At 41.8% G+C, this 16,668-nt stretch overlaps 2 protein-coding genes across 2 annotated transcripts; both read right to left on the bottom strand.

Annotated features, from left to right (window-relative positions):
- Positions 1–2,990: 2,990 nt before the first annotated feature.
- LOC136491251 (pentatricopeptide repeat-containing protein At1g02150-like) lies at positions 2,991–5,463 on the bottom strand. The gene is made up of 2 exons (XM_066487500.1): positions 4,931–5,463; positions 2,991–4,513 (listed from the first exon to the last, which is right to left on the bottom strand). Exons 1-2 carry the CDS (start codon positions 5,324–5,326, stop codon positions 3,362–3,364), a joined length of 1,548 nt encoding a protein of 515 aa, XP_066343597.1. The 5' UTR covers positions 5,327–5,463; the 3' UTR covers positions 2,991–3,361.
- Positions 5,464–8,354: 2,891 nt separating this feature from the next.
- On the bottom strand, positions 8,355–14,493 carry LOC136491250 (GATA transcription factor 26-like). The gene is made up of 8 exons (XM_066487499.1): positions 13,992–14,493; positions 12,663–13,010; positions 11,437–11,863; positions 9,941–10,013; positions 9,690–9,793; positions 9,423–9,603; positions 9,174–9,291; positions 8,355–9,021 (listed from the first exon to the last, which is right to left on the bottom strand). The coding sequence occupies exons 1-8, from the start codon at positions 14,029–14,031 to the stop codon at positions 8,675–8,677; spliced, it is 1,638 nt and encodes a 545-aa protein (XP_066343596.1). The 5' UTR covers positions 14,032–14,493; the 3' UTR covers positions 8,355–8,674.
- Between the last annotated feature and the right edge of the window lie 2,175 nt (positions 14,494–16,668).

Genomic DNA, 16,668 nt, shown 5'->3' on the forward strand with positions numbered 1-16,668 from the left:
TCATTGAGGCAAACAGATAAGGGCTCAAAGCTGACCCTTGATGTAGTCCTATCCTAATCGGGAGATTATCCGTGTCTCCATCACTTGTTCGAACACTAGTCACAACATTGTTGTACATGTCCTTAATGAGCCCGACGTACTTCGTTGGGACTTTATGTTTGTCCAAAGCCCACCACATAACATTCCTTGATATTTTATCATAAGCCTTCTCCAAGTCAATAAAAACCATGTGTAGGTCATTCTTCTTCTCCCTATACCGCTCCATAACTTGTCTTATTAAGAAAATGGCTTCCATGGTAGACCTTCCGGGCATGAAACCAAATTGCTTCATAGAGACCCACGTTATTGCTCTTAAGCGATGCTCGATAACTCTCTCCTATAGCTTCATAGTATGGCTCATCAACTTAATTCCCCAGTAATTAGTACAACTTTGAATATCCTCTTTATTCTTGTAGATCGGTACCAATATACTTCTCCACTAGTCAGTCATCTTGTTCGATCGAAAAATATGGTTAAACAGCTTGGTTAGTCATACTATAGCTATGTCCCTGAGACATCTCCACACCTCGATTGGGATACCATCCGGTCCCATCGCCTTACCTCCTTTCATCCTTTTCAACGTCTTTCTGACCTCATATTCTTAGATTCTCCACACAAAACGCCTATTGGTGTCATCAAAAGAGTCATCCAACTGAAAGGTTATGTCCGTATTCTCACCATTGAACAATTTGTTAAAATACTCTTGTCATCGATGTCGGATCTTATCCTCCTTCACCAAGAGATGCTCTCTTTCATCCTTAATGCACTTAACTTGGTTGAAGTCCCTTGTCTTTCTCTTACGAACCCTAGCCATCCTATAAATGTCCTTCTCTCCTTCGTTCGTACTCAAATGTTGGTAAAGATCCTCATACGCTCTACCCTTTGCCACACTTACAACTCGCTCTGCAGTCTTCTTTGTCACCTTATACTTCTCTATGTTGTCCACACCCCTGTCATGGTATAAGCGTCTATAGCATTCTTTCTTTTCCTTAATAGCCCTTTGGACTTTCGCGTTCCACCACCAAGTATCTTTAGCCTTGTCTCCACTTCCTTTGGTTACTCCACACACCTCTGAGGCCACCTTCCAAATATTGGTTGCCATGTTCTCCCACATGTTATTTATGTCCTTTTCTTCCTTTCAAGAGCCCTCTTTGATAACCATTTCCCTGAATACCTCTGAAGTCTCCCCTTTCAGTTTCCACCACTTTGTTCTTTCAATCTTAGCTTATTTATCCCTATAGGCATGCACCTGAAAACAAAACTCTGCCACCAAAAGCTTATGTTAAGAAACAACACACTCCCCTAGTATCACCTTGCAACCCAAGCATGCTCGTTTATCCTTTCTTCTTGTGAGGACAAAGTCAATCTAGCTAGAGTGTTGTCCGCTACTGAAGGTCACTAGATGAGATTCTCTCTTTCTAAAAAAGTGTTGGCTATCATCAGGTCAAAAGCTACCTCGAAGTCCAGAACTTCCTCCCCCTCTTGATTCCTACTACCATACCCAAAACCTCCATGAACTGCCTCGAAACCTGCGCTTGTAGTACCTACATGCCCATTAAGATCTCCTATAAAAAGCTTCTCACTACTAGGTACAGCTCTAATCAGACCATCTAAGTCTTTCCAGAACTGTCTCTTAGCACTCTCGTCGAGACCTACTTGGGGGGGGCATACGCACTAATTATATTCAAGACCATATCACCAATGATAAGCTTGACAAAGATAATTCTATCTCCTTGCCTTCTCACTCTCACCACACCATTCTTGAGGCTCTTATCAATCAAAACTCCTACCACATTTCTATTCGCGATTGTCCCTGTATACCAAAGCTTGAAACATATATTGTTCACCTCCTTCGCCTTCTGACTCTTTCATTTAGTCTCTTGAACGCATAATATATTCACACACCTCATAGTCGCAGTATCAACTAATTCTCTTAATTTACCTATAAGCGACCCTATATTCCAACTACCTAAATAGGTCCTAGTTGGTTCGACTAGCTTCCTTACCCTTCGCACCCGTCGACTCAGATGTGAAAACCCATGCTCATTTTTCACTACACCCGGGCACCGATGTAGCGCACCACTAAGGAAGCGACAACCCGATTCTTGCTCACTTGACACCATGCCCAGATCACGACACGGCTCTTGCCCATTTAACACCATACCTGGGTTCCGATATGGCGCGTCGCTAAGAGGGTTACACCCCAACAGTTTTCTTTCGGGTTTCATCTCCATTAGGCTAGATTTAACGTTGGCTTGCCACACCTATCACAACCCTCCTCCTTTACCAGGGGTTGGGATCTGCTATGTTGAGACAACATAAGCGGAGTTATCCAGATATAAAGATATATAGAACATAAATGTAGCAATCAAAGTAAAAAACATGCCAATCCTACGGGAAGAAGCTGCATATGATATATGTAAGTATGCGCTATGAAGTTCGCAAGCCTGTAGAGTAAGGCCTTGTTTAGATGCCATCCAAATTCCAAGTTTTTTCACTCTTTCTCCATCACATCAATTTTAGCCGCTTGCATGGAGTATTAAATATAAGTAAAAAAAATAACTAATTACACAGTTTAGTTGGAAATCACGAGATGAATCTTTTGAGCCTAGTTGGTCCATGATTGGACAATATTTGTCAAATAAGACGAAAATAGTACTATTTATCGGGTTTACTTTTTTTTGCAAAGTGAACGAGGCCTAAGTGTGAAGCAAAGGGCCGGAGTAAAACTAAGTAGTGTCAAGTCAAAGAGTGACAACATGTGAGCATTGAAGTACCCCTTCAATCCCAAGAACGAGAAGTGACCGTGAGGAGAAAAAGCTTCTAGTCCTTCGATTGACTTCGAAGGTAATCAAGCAAAGCAATCGAATCTAATTTATGTACAAATTAAGAAACTGAAACGATTTCTGGACAGAAAGTAAGCAAACTAAACCGGTTGCTGATAAAATAACTATTTGCACTGAGAAGGCTTGATTAAACCTCAAAAATAATGTAACTATACACTCGGAAGTACAAATAAGCCATCTAAGTGTCCTCTTGTTGACATTTTGAGGATTTTTTTGAAGAAACATTTTGAGGATTTCTATCTAAGCCAAGTGATCGGAAAGATCTATGTACCTCATTTTTCTGATTTCGTCTAGGGGGACAACTGATCGAATGCATTTTATCTAACCTCTCTGATGGATGTAACTGTACCAGATGAATTCACGTGGGCAACAGGTTCTCATGGTATTTTAGAAACATTATGGGCTAGTAATGCGATTGTTCAATGCACCATACTTATCATATCATTGATTCAATGGTATGTTGTACTCTTTCCATGCTATGTGCCCGCAAAAGCATAGGTGTTAATCAGTGACTTGTATTCTTCATCCTCAGCACATCCTCTACTTGTAAGTACACTCACTAACCTGTCTGCACCTTCTGCGTCATTCTTCTCCTTAAAACTTGCCAGGAGACTCTCAACATTGGTGGGCCTTGGTTTCCATTTATTTGCACTTTTAATTGCTGTGGCTTTTTCCATACATGACAGAGCTTCAGATATTTTATCATCCTTCATGTAGGCTGTGGCAAGGATTTCCCAGGTGTTTGGCTTGGGATTTCCACCTTTCTCAACAAATCGATTCAGAGTTTGCTCAGCCTTTGTAATCAAACCTTCTTTAGCATACCATGCTAATAAAATGTTCATGGTCTTAGGATCGAAACTAGAGCTTTTGGATGCCCATTCCTCATATAGAAGCTCGGCTCCCTCGATATCTCCTATCCTTATAAGAGCAGACAGTAACTCCTGATAACCCAGGTTATGAATCATAGGGAAAGTTGCCTTATACCAGTTCCAAATACGGTAAACTTCTTCCTTCTTGCCAAGATGGCTATAGAGTGTCATGAGATAGTGAAAACACTTTTTCTCCCGGCCAGTTGTTCCCTTTTCAGCATCTTTCAAGCATTCTTCTGCCTTGTCAGAGTTTCCTAGCTTAATATACATGCTAGCCAGAGTAGTATAAGTAGTCCAATTGGCAACAACAGACTCATCAGCAATCATCTGGCTAAAGACTCGCTCCATTTCTTCAGCATCTTGTTTAGCCGCGCAACTCTTTATCCAAATGTTGTAAGTGCAGACATCAAAAGAAACATTTCTTTCCTTCATCTCATCAATAATTGCCAACACTTCATTAGGTTCCCCAGAATCCACATAGAAATTCATCACCACATTACAAGGTAATGTATCAGATGCAAATCCTTTTTTCCTCATTTGCTCAAATGTGTCTTCTGTTTTCTCTTTCATCATAGCTTGGGCGTAAACATTGAGAAGGGAACCATACGTCCGCTTGTCCTTCATGGCATCAGGGAGCTCATCAAAGTATTTCTCAGCATGTGAAACGCCGCGTACTTTAGCAATTAGATCCAACTGGATTGCCATGTCACTCGATGAGAGAGAAAATCTATCTCTGCGCTCTGTCATCCAATCGTAAACCTGTACATGTGATAGAAAAATTTGGTGAGGACCAATATCAACGCTATCACTCTTATGCTTGGCCACAGAAGGTGCAGCAAGAATGTTGTAGATTCTAATGCCTAGTCATCATTCCATCAATAAGCATTTTCGCAGGATGAGCAGCGAAAGGATTTGTGAGATCGGTAAGGCAACCGAGCTATTGTTTCCTACCCCTAATTATTGATCCTATCCAGCTTGAACAGTACCTTTTTTTTTCCAATTGGGTTTCACATTCATGAATAAACCGCTCCAATCAATATAGTTAAGTAGATGGGGATCCGCCGAATTGTTTTGAAGGGAAAAAAAAATCATGAACAGATAGTCGCATTGGCTGAAACAGAAGGGGAATAGGTAGGTGGGAGGAACCACGCATGCGGATAGCAATAGTATAACTACCTGGAGCGCGAGGTTGAACCTCCTGAACTTTCGGAGCTCCTTGGCGATGCGGCAGAGCTCCCACTTGTCGAGGCGGCGCTCCCCCTCGTCCCAGGCCCCCAGCGTGCGCCCCACGGGCCGCCCGCCGTGCCCCACAGCTATGCGCCGGTACAGGGTGCTCCAACGCAGTGGAGGTCGACGCTCGTAATCCACCGCCCCATAGCTGTGCACCTTCGCCACCCGCTGCCCGGCAGCAGCAGTCTCCGATGCAGACGACGACGGGGTGCCCGAGGAGGAGGAGGAGGCCGCGCACCTCACAGTCACTGCAACCACCGCCGCAGCGACACACGTACGCCGCTGCGGCGAGGGGCGTGCCGGGGTTAGGGAGGAGGAGGAGGTGACGAGGTGGAGCAGCATGGTGAGCGACGGGCGGGCGAGGAGCCGAGGAGGAGGGCGGTTTCCGCTGCGGATGAAGCAAGGGGATAAGAGTGGGGACTGGGGAGGCGGAGGCTGCGCGGGTTCGGGGTTAGTCTGGTGCTTTAGGATTCGTGCGCGGGAATCCGCACGATCCGGGCCCACGACCGCCTGCCTTTCCGTCTTCCCGCGCGGATTTGTATTGATGGACCGTGATCTGTTTCACTTTGGGCCGTGGTTCGGCCTGTTAAATCTGCAGGGGAAAAATAATCCATTTTATCTCCCTATCGTCTTAATCTAACTTTCATCCTCAAACTCTAAAATTATAAATTTTATCATCTTAACTCTCAAATCATTCCAAATTACCTCTATTCCCTAGTTTGAAATGGTTTTGAAGGTAGTTTTGTCCTTTCTTAGTTAAAAAAATCAAGTAAATACATTTCATAAGGTTTTTAAACCATAGAAAATGTCTCTAAGCTTCTAAAAAATTGGAGAAGAATCCTATAGATATATTGGAAACAAAAAGCCAAATAAAAAACATAGATCTCGTGAGAATAAATCTAGAAGCTTCCCAAAAATAGATTTAGCTCTAGAAAAATGGGAAATATCTTGAGAAATCCTAAAACATTCTAGTTGATGTCTAATCACGTTTCGAAAGCTCCACAATAAACATAAGTTGAAACTCACATGAATGTGTTAAACATTAATGTATATTGCAACCATGCTGGTTGCATCTCATGTTTTTTTTGTATGTAAGGTTTTCTAAAGCATGTTTAGACATGGATTAGAATGATTTGGTATTTGTTTTCTTTTTCATGATATTTTTCCATTTTACAAGAGCTAAACATGATCTTTGGATTGGAAGTTTCTTGATTTATTTTCATAAAGCTCTAAATATTTTAGGGTTGGTCATATCCTAATCTACTCTATATTCTTGGAACTTTTAGAACCTTAGAAACATTTTTTTGTGGTTCAAAAGCCTTGTCATGTATTTATTAGATTTTTTAATAAAAAGGGACAAAATGCCTTCAAAACCATTTCAAACTAGGGCAAGGAGGTAATTCAAATAGTTTTGAGAGTTGAGGAGGTAAGATGTCTGGTTTAAGAGTTTAAGAAGAAAAATCAGACTATGCGTGGAGATAAAATGGACTTCTTTCAATCTGTGACTGCTCCGGCCCAACACTGCTATTGATCTATTTGGGAAACCAAGTTGTTGGCCACCTCCTCCCCCACCCACCCCCCACCAAGTCCATATGCATATCTTTGGGGTCACTAAATTGGTAACTATTTTTTATTAACGATTTTTGCTTTTATTTTACACTTCTAAAAATATAAAACATGAACTCATCCATGTTTAATAGGTACAGATGGTTTGGGCTGGCGACAACTTTCCTTTCTTCTATCAAGACACATTTCTTTCCTTGCGCATCTTATTCGGTTATTCCTCTTCTTCGCCCTCCGCTTCTCGACTATGATACTTAGCCTTCACCATCTTCTCACAAAATCATCAACTAGAAGGCTGCGGGCATGGCGCTTGTATTATTTCTTTCTGCGCGCATCTTATTCCTCTTTTCCACCCTCCACTTCTCGGCTACACTAACTTTCACCATCTCGTCACAGAGCCATCAACCTGACCTTCACAACTGCAAACACATAAATTCTTGTGTTATTTTGTTCTTCAACGGAAGACCTTGCATGACCAAAGTAGGTTGGATGATTGAGTGGTCGCAAGATTCCACCCGTTGTCCACTTCTAGCTTTAATTTGGGTGTCGCCGCCGTTATCTTAGGTGAGGATCTCTATAAGATAAGCAAATTTGAAACTTGGATCTTTTAGACAATAGTTGCAATTTGAGTTGTTATGAGATAGAATTCAATGTTTTAAATAAAAAAGTTTTCGATCTCTGGTGGAAAGGAAAAAAATGTCCAGTCAAAAGCTTCAGATCCAAGTTGATGTTTTTTTATACGCAGATTCAAAGTTATGAAATGGAGTCGAAATTCAGGCAATTACTAGAGAACTTGCCTTGTTCAAGTTGAAAGATGAGATATTCGAGGATTGGAGATATTTAGAGAGGTGAGCAGCCAGCTCCACACAGGGAGGGAGGGGAGGTAAATTTTTCTAACTATAGAAAATATAAAGTCTCAACAGTTTGCTTATACCAATTATAAGCAAATGGTGTTGATATTCAGGCAGTTACTAAAGAACTCGCCTTGTTCAAGTTGAAAGATGGGATCTTCGAGGATTGGAGATATTTAGTGGAGGTGATCAGCCAGCTCCACACAGGAAGGGAGGGGTGGTAAATTTTTCTAACTATAGCTTGCCTCAACAGTTTGCTATATCAATTATAAGCAAATATCTATCAAAAGAACAGTGGAAACATATATAATCTGGTAAAGCTATATCAGTTGAATCGTCAAAATGTACAAACAGAAAAGTAAAGCACAATGTGTTGGCATTTGCTTCAAATCATGTACTAAGCCATATATCACAATTAAAAAGAACAATATCCTGTCAAGATGATTCAACAAGTAGGACTGATTGTGCTGGTTCGAAGTGAAACCATTTGGAGAAAGGGTTGTTTAGTTTGAGCTTTTGACTTTAAGTAGCCAAACCATTATTTTAGGTACCATGATGAAGCCTCATGAATGTCAAAACCCGGATAAATTTGTTTTTTTTTTAGTTTATAACCGCCAAGTAGGAGCAATGCATTTCCCACATTCAGATTTGACTCAATCCGGCCTAGGTGTAGTCTAGGCAATGCAAAAAAAAAAAAAAAATTAGGAACACGGTCGAATTCTGACAAAACCAAGTGCTGACAAAACTGAGGTCACTAAGGCTGTTGCCAGTAACCTAAGGCCATGTTCAGTTGCACATATCTCCAACTAACGCTATCATCATCCACGTTGTCTTGGCTCAAGAGTCAAAACTCAAGAGGTCCTGCAATGCAGACACGAACAGCCATGCACATGCTCTCAACTGGACAAACAGGTGAGCTAACTAACACTTCAGCGCCCATAGCAAACAATATCACATACTCTCCAATATCCTATCTTTTTTTTTCATTTTCCTGCAATAAGGTGATATATTTTCCACACAGAGATAAGTTAATACTTCTCCATGAGCCATATGCTACAGAAAACCAGCAGAAACCTAATCCAAAGCATGCTACAAATGTTAGCTGAACGGACAATTTGGCAAGTTGGCAGACGACGCACATTGTTATGTAAATTAGGGCAATGACAGACGCATAACGCCCATTGGTGATCAGCAAATAGAGGTGCCACGATCCAGGAGGCTAAAGTAAACTGCATCTACTGACTGTTCCTAAGCTGCTTGCTGATGTGACCAGAGACTATGGTTGCTTCAGGCACCCTTCTCCTTCAGCAACCCTACCCATAGAGGTGGAGCTGCGGGTTGTAGAGCTCATCAGCTGAGATGGTTGACAGAGAAGTTCTGCCTCTGGGTGTCGTGCATTGAGAGGTATCTCCAGCAGCAAGTCTTGATCAGAGTCGGCATACTGAGGAGGGACCAGTAATGATAACTTTTCTGGGGGTAACATGAATAAATTAAGTGCTCCTCCAGTGCAGGTTGAATCTTTGGTGGCGTAGCCAGATTTTGGCAAAGATGAACTTTCAAATTGAGGAGCCAAAGCCCCAGATTTTAGAACTCGTAGAGGACTCCTCATGGTACCATCTAGTTCTGCATGTTTACAAGCAAAGCAAATAAGAACCCTTCTTTGTGTCATTGACATAAGGACATAGTGAAATAGGAATATACTACATAAGACATTTTTGGATGTCATAACTAGAAACTTGATGCAAATCAGGATCAGAGGAACTAATATTGCTAACCTGCATCACTCTGAAAGTGGGTGTCACGGGATCTTTTGAGTGGTTTCATAGTAGACTTGGTAAAGCCTTCCGGTTCATTGATGCTCCCCACTCCCCTGGTTTCCTTTGTTCCCTTTTCCTGAACAGAGAAATAATTAATTAGCCATGTACAAGCAAAGCTTGGAAGTTCACATAGGCATTAATTTAAGAGACAATAAAGTCAAAGGGGAAAGCAAATGTAGGTAAATGTATTAGAAAGCATTGTAATACCTTCTTCTGTTTATAGCACTCCAGCCATTTGCATTTTGTTAAATTAGTCAAGGCAAGTGTCTTCACTTTCTTCCATTCCTCATCACCAGATAAGGATGGGTCAAGAATTCCCTCTCCAAGCAGCATCTGGTAGCTGTCTATAGCATCAGAGAATTGGATAGAACTGAACATGCTTCTAAGGCTGCAGCAAGAACAAGACACAAATGAGGACTAGCACAAAGTGACCACAATTTGTATTAGTGAAACTTTGGGCAAGAATAAGTAAACCTTTCAGGAGGTGCCAAGGAATCCACAGGAGGAAGAAATTTGAGCAATTGTTGTTGATCCTCTTTAGTTAGATATTTCATGAAGTTAGTATAGTTTATAACATCCTGCTCAAGAAGGATAGGGCAGCATACAGGTTGAGTTTCAATGATTAGCCAAAATATGAAAACATTAAACATATCCAGCGGTGTCCAGTGCAAATAAACATATACAGATCATCAACCTGAACAAAAAAACGTGCATAGGAAGGATACCTCTAAATCTACTGAAACTAAAGGTGAATCAACACTCTCCAGGACATGCTGATTCTCATAATGAAGTTTATCCCTGCAAAACAGAGATACAGAACAAAAAAGAAAACTTAAATTGTTTCTTACCAAAGTAACTTGTTTAACCAATTTTCAATGAGCATAGAGAATAAAACCAATACTCAAATACCACTTCTATGCTAATAAGAATAGAGTAATTTTATAGCGCTTGGAAATAATGAGAGCCATTCATTAGGATAGATCTGATGGTTAAAAATTAAGAAGAACCGATACAGAGGAACTTAAGTTGTGGAGCGGAACTTAAAATTAGTGGGGTATGAACCAGTTACATATTAATTTCGAAGGGTATAATAGTACATTTAGGGTTTCTGGCTTGGCCTGATCCATGTGGACGGTTCGGGAGAGGCGGCCGGCGAATCAACATCGGTGGCAGCGCCTATGGCAGCCCACTGTCCTACTCGCCGTCTTCCACTCGTCCCCCCAGCCCTCATCACATTCGTCGCTGTGCAGTAAGAGGCAGGGACGAGCACAGCAGGGCGTGTGTCAAGTCAAGCAGCCGGTGTGGAGCTTGGGGAGGGGCTGGTGCTCGGGTCCGACGCAGCCAAGCAGCAACCGCTTGGGGAAATGAAGCTAGGCGAGTCAATAGTATTCTTAAAATCCATTGATGCGTAATCTAGTTCGTGGCCCTTGTGGGAGCATCGGATTTGGCCCATTCTTGAAACAGCGAACCAACAAACAACGAATATCTGAAAGCCTACAGATAGGCTCTGAATTTTATCATCAGAGAGAGGTGTTGCATGTCTTTCGCCGGCTCATTGTTGCAACAAGTCTCTAAGCTTATTGATGGCTAACCTCAGTTCAGTAGCAATACTACCCAGTACCCACTACAGTCAGGTAGGAATTCAGTAAAGTACTACTTTGCATTTGTCGTTGTGGAATGTTACCCTGTATTTCCTCACTACATTCAATAACATAACATCACCTACAACTAGTTAGCACTGTGGTCTTGTTCTTGATGAACCCGTGTTGGCAGGCACACGCCAATGCTGGTGGCGGTAAACCGAACTAAATTATTCTAGCACTTCTGATGCCAACGTTCCCAATCACCTTGGCCTCGATCCCAGTCCCCAGCCGCCGCTGCTGTCGAGGACGAGGTTTTGGAGAGGGAGCCGTCGCCCCATGGTTTCAATCTAGCGGAGAAGCATAACTGCGCACAAGTGCACAACGTACCACTTGCACGGAGACTACCGAGGCGGGCTTGGGCAGGCAGGCAACGGTGCCCTGGGCAATCGAGCTGCGGCGATGCAGGCGGCAGAAATACTCTAGCGTCTGGTCGGTCTAAATTAGAGTTAATGGTGAGCTGGGTAAAAGTACTAAAGTACCCCTAATTACAATAATTATCTTTCGTTAATGATCAACGGCTGGAAATAAACCTGCTAAGCACTGTAACAAGTCTCATAAGAATATAAAACGTATAGTACCTTCTAGCAATGTCTTCCATATGCAGCGGCGACTTCTTCGGCCTTGCAGTTGGAGCATTTAAGTTAATTGCTGCCTTGTTTCCACTGTGAACGACAAACGAGGCAGAGCCTGAATATGATTCACTTGTAATGTATGATTTATTATCTGCAGGAATGGAGCTTGCTTCTGATTCGTCCTCCAGTGATTTCGAGTTTGGATGTCTTAGAAGCACACTTCCAGAGCCTATCTCAAAGGAACCGACAGGAGTTTCAGTATGGTATAGTAGGTCTTCCTCTGATGATCCTGAAAGGTTATACAACTGCTCTCCATGCATGATGGAGTTCAGATCTTTTGCAAGCTTTTCTACAGGTGAAGGCTTCGGACGGGTGACACAGCTCCTCTTTCTTGATGGCACTAGGGACTCCCAAGCATGTGACTGTGCTGAACCTGAATTGGCAATACATCAGAGAGTCAAATAACATAGTAGAACAAAGAAAATAAGGTAAGTTCTACATAAGCATGGTAAATGTTGAGAATCGTTATTAGATCTTCATTTTGTTTCATGGTTCAATTTCATTAGATATCACTTCAGAGATGTGATTAAGGTATACACGCTATTGGCAAATCTTGTGAATCGGTATTAGACCTTTATGGTGTTTCATGGGGTTGATGTGATTAAATATCACTTCAGAGATGCGGTAAAGGGAGACACACTATTAGTACGTATGCTGTATCAAGTATCAATATTTACTTATTTAGTGAAATATTATCTTCACCATATATTAGGCTCCATGCCATCTGAACCCAATATGTAATAGATCGCAATCCTTCATTGTTTGCTCATGATAATAATAGTAAGTAATTTCGTCACAAGTAGCTATGATTTATCAAACCCAATATGAGTTCCTCATCTAGACTAAGACAAAACAGGAGTTTATACTAAAAGAAAAAGTTTGGGTGGAATCACTATGTTCATGAAAAACAGAGATGAACAATCAGATCTGCATTACAAACTTACTACTGATATGATCTCCAAAAGGGGAGCAGTATAGAATAAAAATATACGACATCTAAATAAAATTTTAGTTTATTGAGCATAACTTTGAAGACGAGCATCCAAGAATGCACTTCTGACACTAATAATCACTCATCGAATTGAATACAATCACATGTGCATCGAAAAGAATGAGAGGGAACCCAAACCATATTATTAAGAAACAGTATAGTAGGCATCAAGATCACGGACCAGTCATTTCACTTGCATCAGCAGCACCATATGGGGCACAACTCTCAGAGTATGATACTGCAGATCCCGAACTAGACTGATAGCTTGGGTCAACACCCCCCATCTTTCGGAAATTCTGACCAGAAAATGGTCCATTCTCCGTTATAATTTGATTTGGTTTTTTCTTCTGTGACTTCGACTTTGATGTCGGTGGCTTCAGCTTGCTAACTCTGGGTTCAACATCATCAATATCATCCTTGCGGTGCATTGGGGTGTAGTTTGCCAATGAACCCTTCGTTCTCCATCTCGAGCCACAAGCATTGCAGAGCACCGGCTTATCTGGTGGCCCATTTCGCCACAGGGGAGTATCTGTTCCAGCATTTTGCCATGAGAAATCCATCAAAACTGATGCACAAAAATATGCCCGGCGTACAGGTTCAGAGTTAATATCACAATTTACATGTAGTAGGAGATGATGCCAAGGTAGGGAACATAGAAAAAGGGCAATAAACTATACACATTATCAAGAATGTATCCAGAAGGCATCATGAAACTAATCACATACATTCAGACTAAATATTTCAGATAATGCTTTCAGTGCCTCAATGGTTAGTTCAACTGTACAGGCTTGCAATTCTTAATCTGCTGCGGTACGCAATGGTGATACTGAATGCATATAGCCACTTCAAAGGAGCATTTTGCAGCAGTAAGAGCTACAAAAAAGTTCAGAACATATAATGCTATTGGCACGAAATGGGATATGCCTCTGTACATTAAACAGGAAACCTAAGTTTTCACTTCAATGGCACCCTGAAACTAAGTATTTATGTAGCTGCAGCAGCAATCGAACTCTAGTTTTATCTGATTGGCAGAAACAAATGGTTATTTTCTTATTGTAGAATAGGAGTCTGAGCTGCATCTAATCTCCCATTATCTGCAGAAGTTATCTAAGAAGTGTATATCCACCGTAGTAAAAAACAAGTCTAAATGTGTTCTGTGAGCATGGTATAATCTGTTCCTCACGTTGAGAATTTTACAACCGTATCCACAGATTGAGTACTCCCACAGATTTCTCTTGAACACTCCCCGGGCAGTTCAATGAATTCGGACTAGTAACAAACCATCAACGAACACAGAAAGAACACGGAAACATGAGGAATCCGAGTCCCACGCAGTCCAAAGATTTCGTCCGAGGCCCGCTTCCCAGATGCATAATTAGGGGTTAGGGGAAATCATCTCCAAAGAAGTACTACTTGCTGAGGAACAAGGGGGGAAGGGGGACGAAAACAAGAGAAAAAGAAAAAAAAAACTGGAAGAAAAATTCTAGCTTTATTCAAGAAAAGAGCTCACTTGTGACTCCGCAATGATGGCAGGGTCCTTGCTTCCCCATGATTTTCTCTGCTCCTCACCACCTCACAGGTGAAGAAGAACGGACCAGAGGAAAATCCCAAGAAAACAAACACGGGAAAAACAAAGCACAAACAAGCAGTTTCGCCTGTACAGGTAAATTCTTGAGCAAAAGAAAGGGGAAAAATCAAGAACTATTTCTCTGTATGAATCTCGTCAAACCCAGAGGGGATTCCTGGGAACAATTCCACAGCCCATGGAGTTCTCAAAAACCAAGCTGCTTGGTTGGTGTTCTTCTTCCCTTCTTCCTTTCCTTTCTATATGTTTTCCTCGTTCTGTATCCAGTCTTTTAGAGAGAGGGTAGAGGAGAGAGAGAAAGAGAGGGGAAAGGGATGGAGAAATAATAGAGGAAGGAATGCAGCAGCAGCAGCCAGAGGGGGATTTACAAAGGCCGGGTGAAAGGCATTTGGAGAGGAATAAAAAAGAATTGTAGTATAGTTTAAAAGCTGGATGTTTTTATTAACTAGAGAGATAAGCAATTAGCAATTGGGCAAAGTAGGCAAAGGAGATGAGGTAGAGAGCGAGAGGGAGGGCAAAGCTTCTCTCTCGTATCTTTCGGGCCTTGGGTTGGTTTTTGTTGTGATTTCATTTCATCCAATTCTATTATTATCCATGTGGTGTGACTAAGTTGAAGTTGAGGATATTTCTTTGCACTAATTAGTCAATTTGCTCAACTTTAAAGGCCTCCACTCTAGGTACATTAAAAGAATCTTTTTGCCTTGTGCCATTTGTATCTCACCCCCTCGAGAAAGAGCACATGTTCAATCCAACAAAGTCGTGTACGCAGTGCATCGTCCGGATATGCTACACAAGCTCAAACTGCTCAACCGGAGATCCTGTATATTATGTGAAGTTGACATTGAAATTTTCATTTTGATAGGTTAAAATAGTTTTTATAGGGCACGATGCAGTTTGGTGTATGCACTTTTTTAGGCATGCTATTGCGAGATTATTAGGCACCCTTTGGCAGATTTTTGCTACGTTTTCCATAACTCTATACGTGCACATGTGGGAATGGCTTTTAAAGCTAAAACCAAGTTAAAATCAATGAAGTCCAGGGCATTTCGCCTATAAGCCGAAGCCACAGAAAAAATGGTTTTTCATGGTAGAGATGCCCAAACCCTACTAAAAAGTGAACTTTTTATCGTGCGAGAAACGTGGGAACGTACTATATTTAAAAAAATTATAATTGTTGTGCATTTCATATCTCATGAAATAATTTAGGCATGTATTTAGAAATGAAGTACGACAAGTCAATTTTTTGTGAGCTTCTGGCATCAATTCATGGATAAGAATTGAAAATATGTGTCTGCATGAACATTTTAGGCGAAGAGATCAGACATGGAGGTGACCAAAGAAAGGTGGAGAATATTTTTGAAGTTATGATGTTCAATGCATAAGATAAAATCCAAAGACACCAAAGGAGTGTGGATTGTTACTTTGGAAAGAGAAAAACTGAGAACTTACGATGCGACGTCTAGAAGACGCACAATTGAACTGAGGGCGAGTCATTTTCTGGCATCGATCTCGGTTGCTCCCCCTCGCCTCTGGTGACCTCTTCGGCCCCGGAGGGTGGGGAAACCTCGATTTCAACCGGTGTACATACCCTATGCTACTAGGTTTGTGTTAGGTAGGTTAGGGTTCAATTTACTTGTGGTGGCGACGTTTTCACGGGTGTTGTTGTTGCCTCCGTTTCATCACGGTCAGTCGCGTGGAGGACTTCGGCACGGCTGGTTGCAGTGCGCCCTTCGGCTTGCAGTGCTTCGGCTCGTTCACCAACGGAAAGTGTAAAGCTTCCCTTCCCTCTTTTTCGAAAGGGTGGGCACTTTCGGCATCACCTTTGGTGGGTTCCTTGTTCATGTTGTTGACGGTGTTGGCAGTGGTGAAATAATCTTCCGATCATCGGTCTCATGGTCGGCGGTGGCAGATCCCTCTTCCTCTCCTTTTCTTCACATGTCGGCGACCGATGCTTGTTTAGCGCCAACGATGCATTCTGGTGGAGTTTCGAGGCGCTCTCCATGCGGCAAATCCAAGGGTTGGCACCCCTTGTGAGGCTAGGAGGTGGATCTTGGATTGATCTCGTCAGTTGTTTTCGGCGGATGAAGTTTAGGCAATGACGATGAGAACATTCTTGTGTCTCTGGGTGTCATGTGTTGTAATTTCTAATTTTGCCAAGGTGTTTTCTATAAGACTGGGAATGTATCGTGCTATGGTTTCTTAATATAATTTTTCCTTTCGCAAAAAAGAAGACACACAAGTGAACTGGAAAATTGCAATAAGATGAATACCACAACAAATTGATGTCTATGCACCTCTTCAATTACAGTCTAAGATAATTGGTACAAGCTTAAAGGGGTAGCAACCACAGCACAATAGCAATAGCTCTTAGGTAGCATGAGTTAATTTTTTCTGCAAGGATGAGTTAGGTTTATGGTATCTAGTGGTCTCTTAGACATAGTTCACTGGAGGAGGTGGTAGAGGGAAACCCTATATCACTATCCGCGCTAGGAATGTGAAAAAAATAGTCAAAATTTGATACCTCTTTGGAATAAGCACAAATTGTATTTGCATTTGTGTGTGTGTGTGTTTACACGCTATTATTGATGTACAAAATCCATCT

This window comes from Miscanthus floridulus, chromosome 11 (genome assembly GCF_019320115.1).
Source record: "Miscanthus floridulus cultivar M001 chromosome 11, ASM1932011v1, whole genome shotgun sequence".
NCBI classification, from domain to species: domain Eukaryota; kingdom Viridiplantae; phylum Streptophyta; class Magnoliopsida; order Poales; family Poaceae; genus Miscanthus; species Miscanthus floridulus.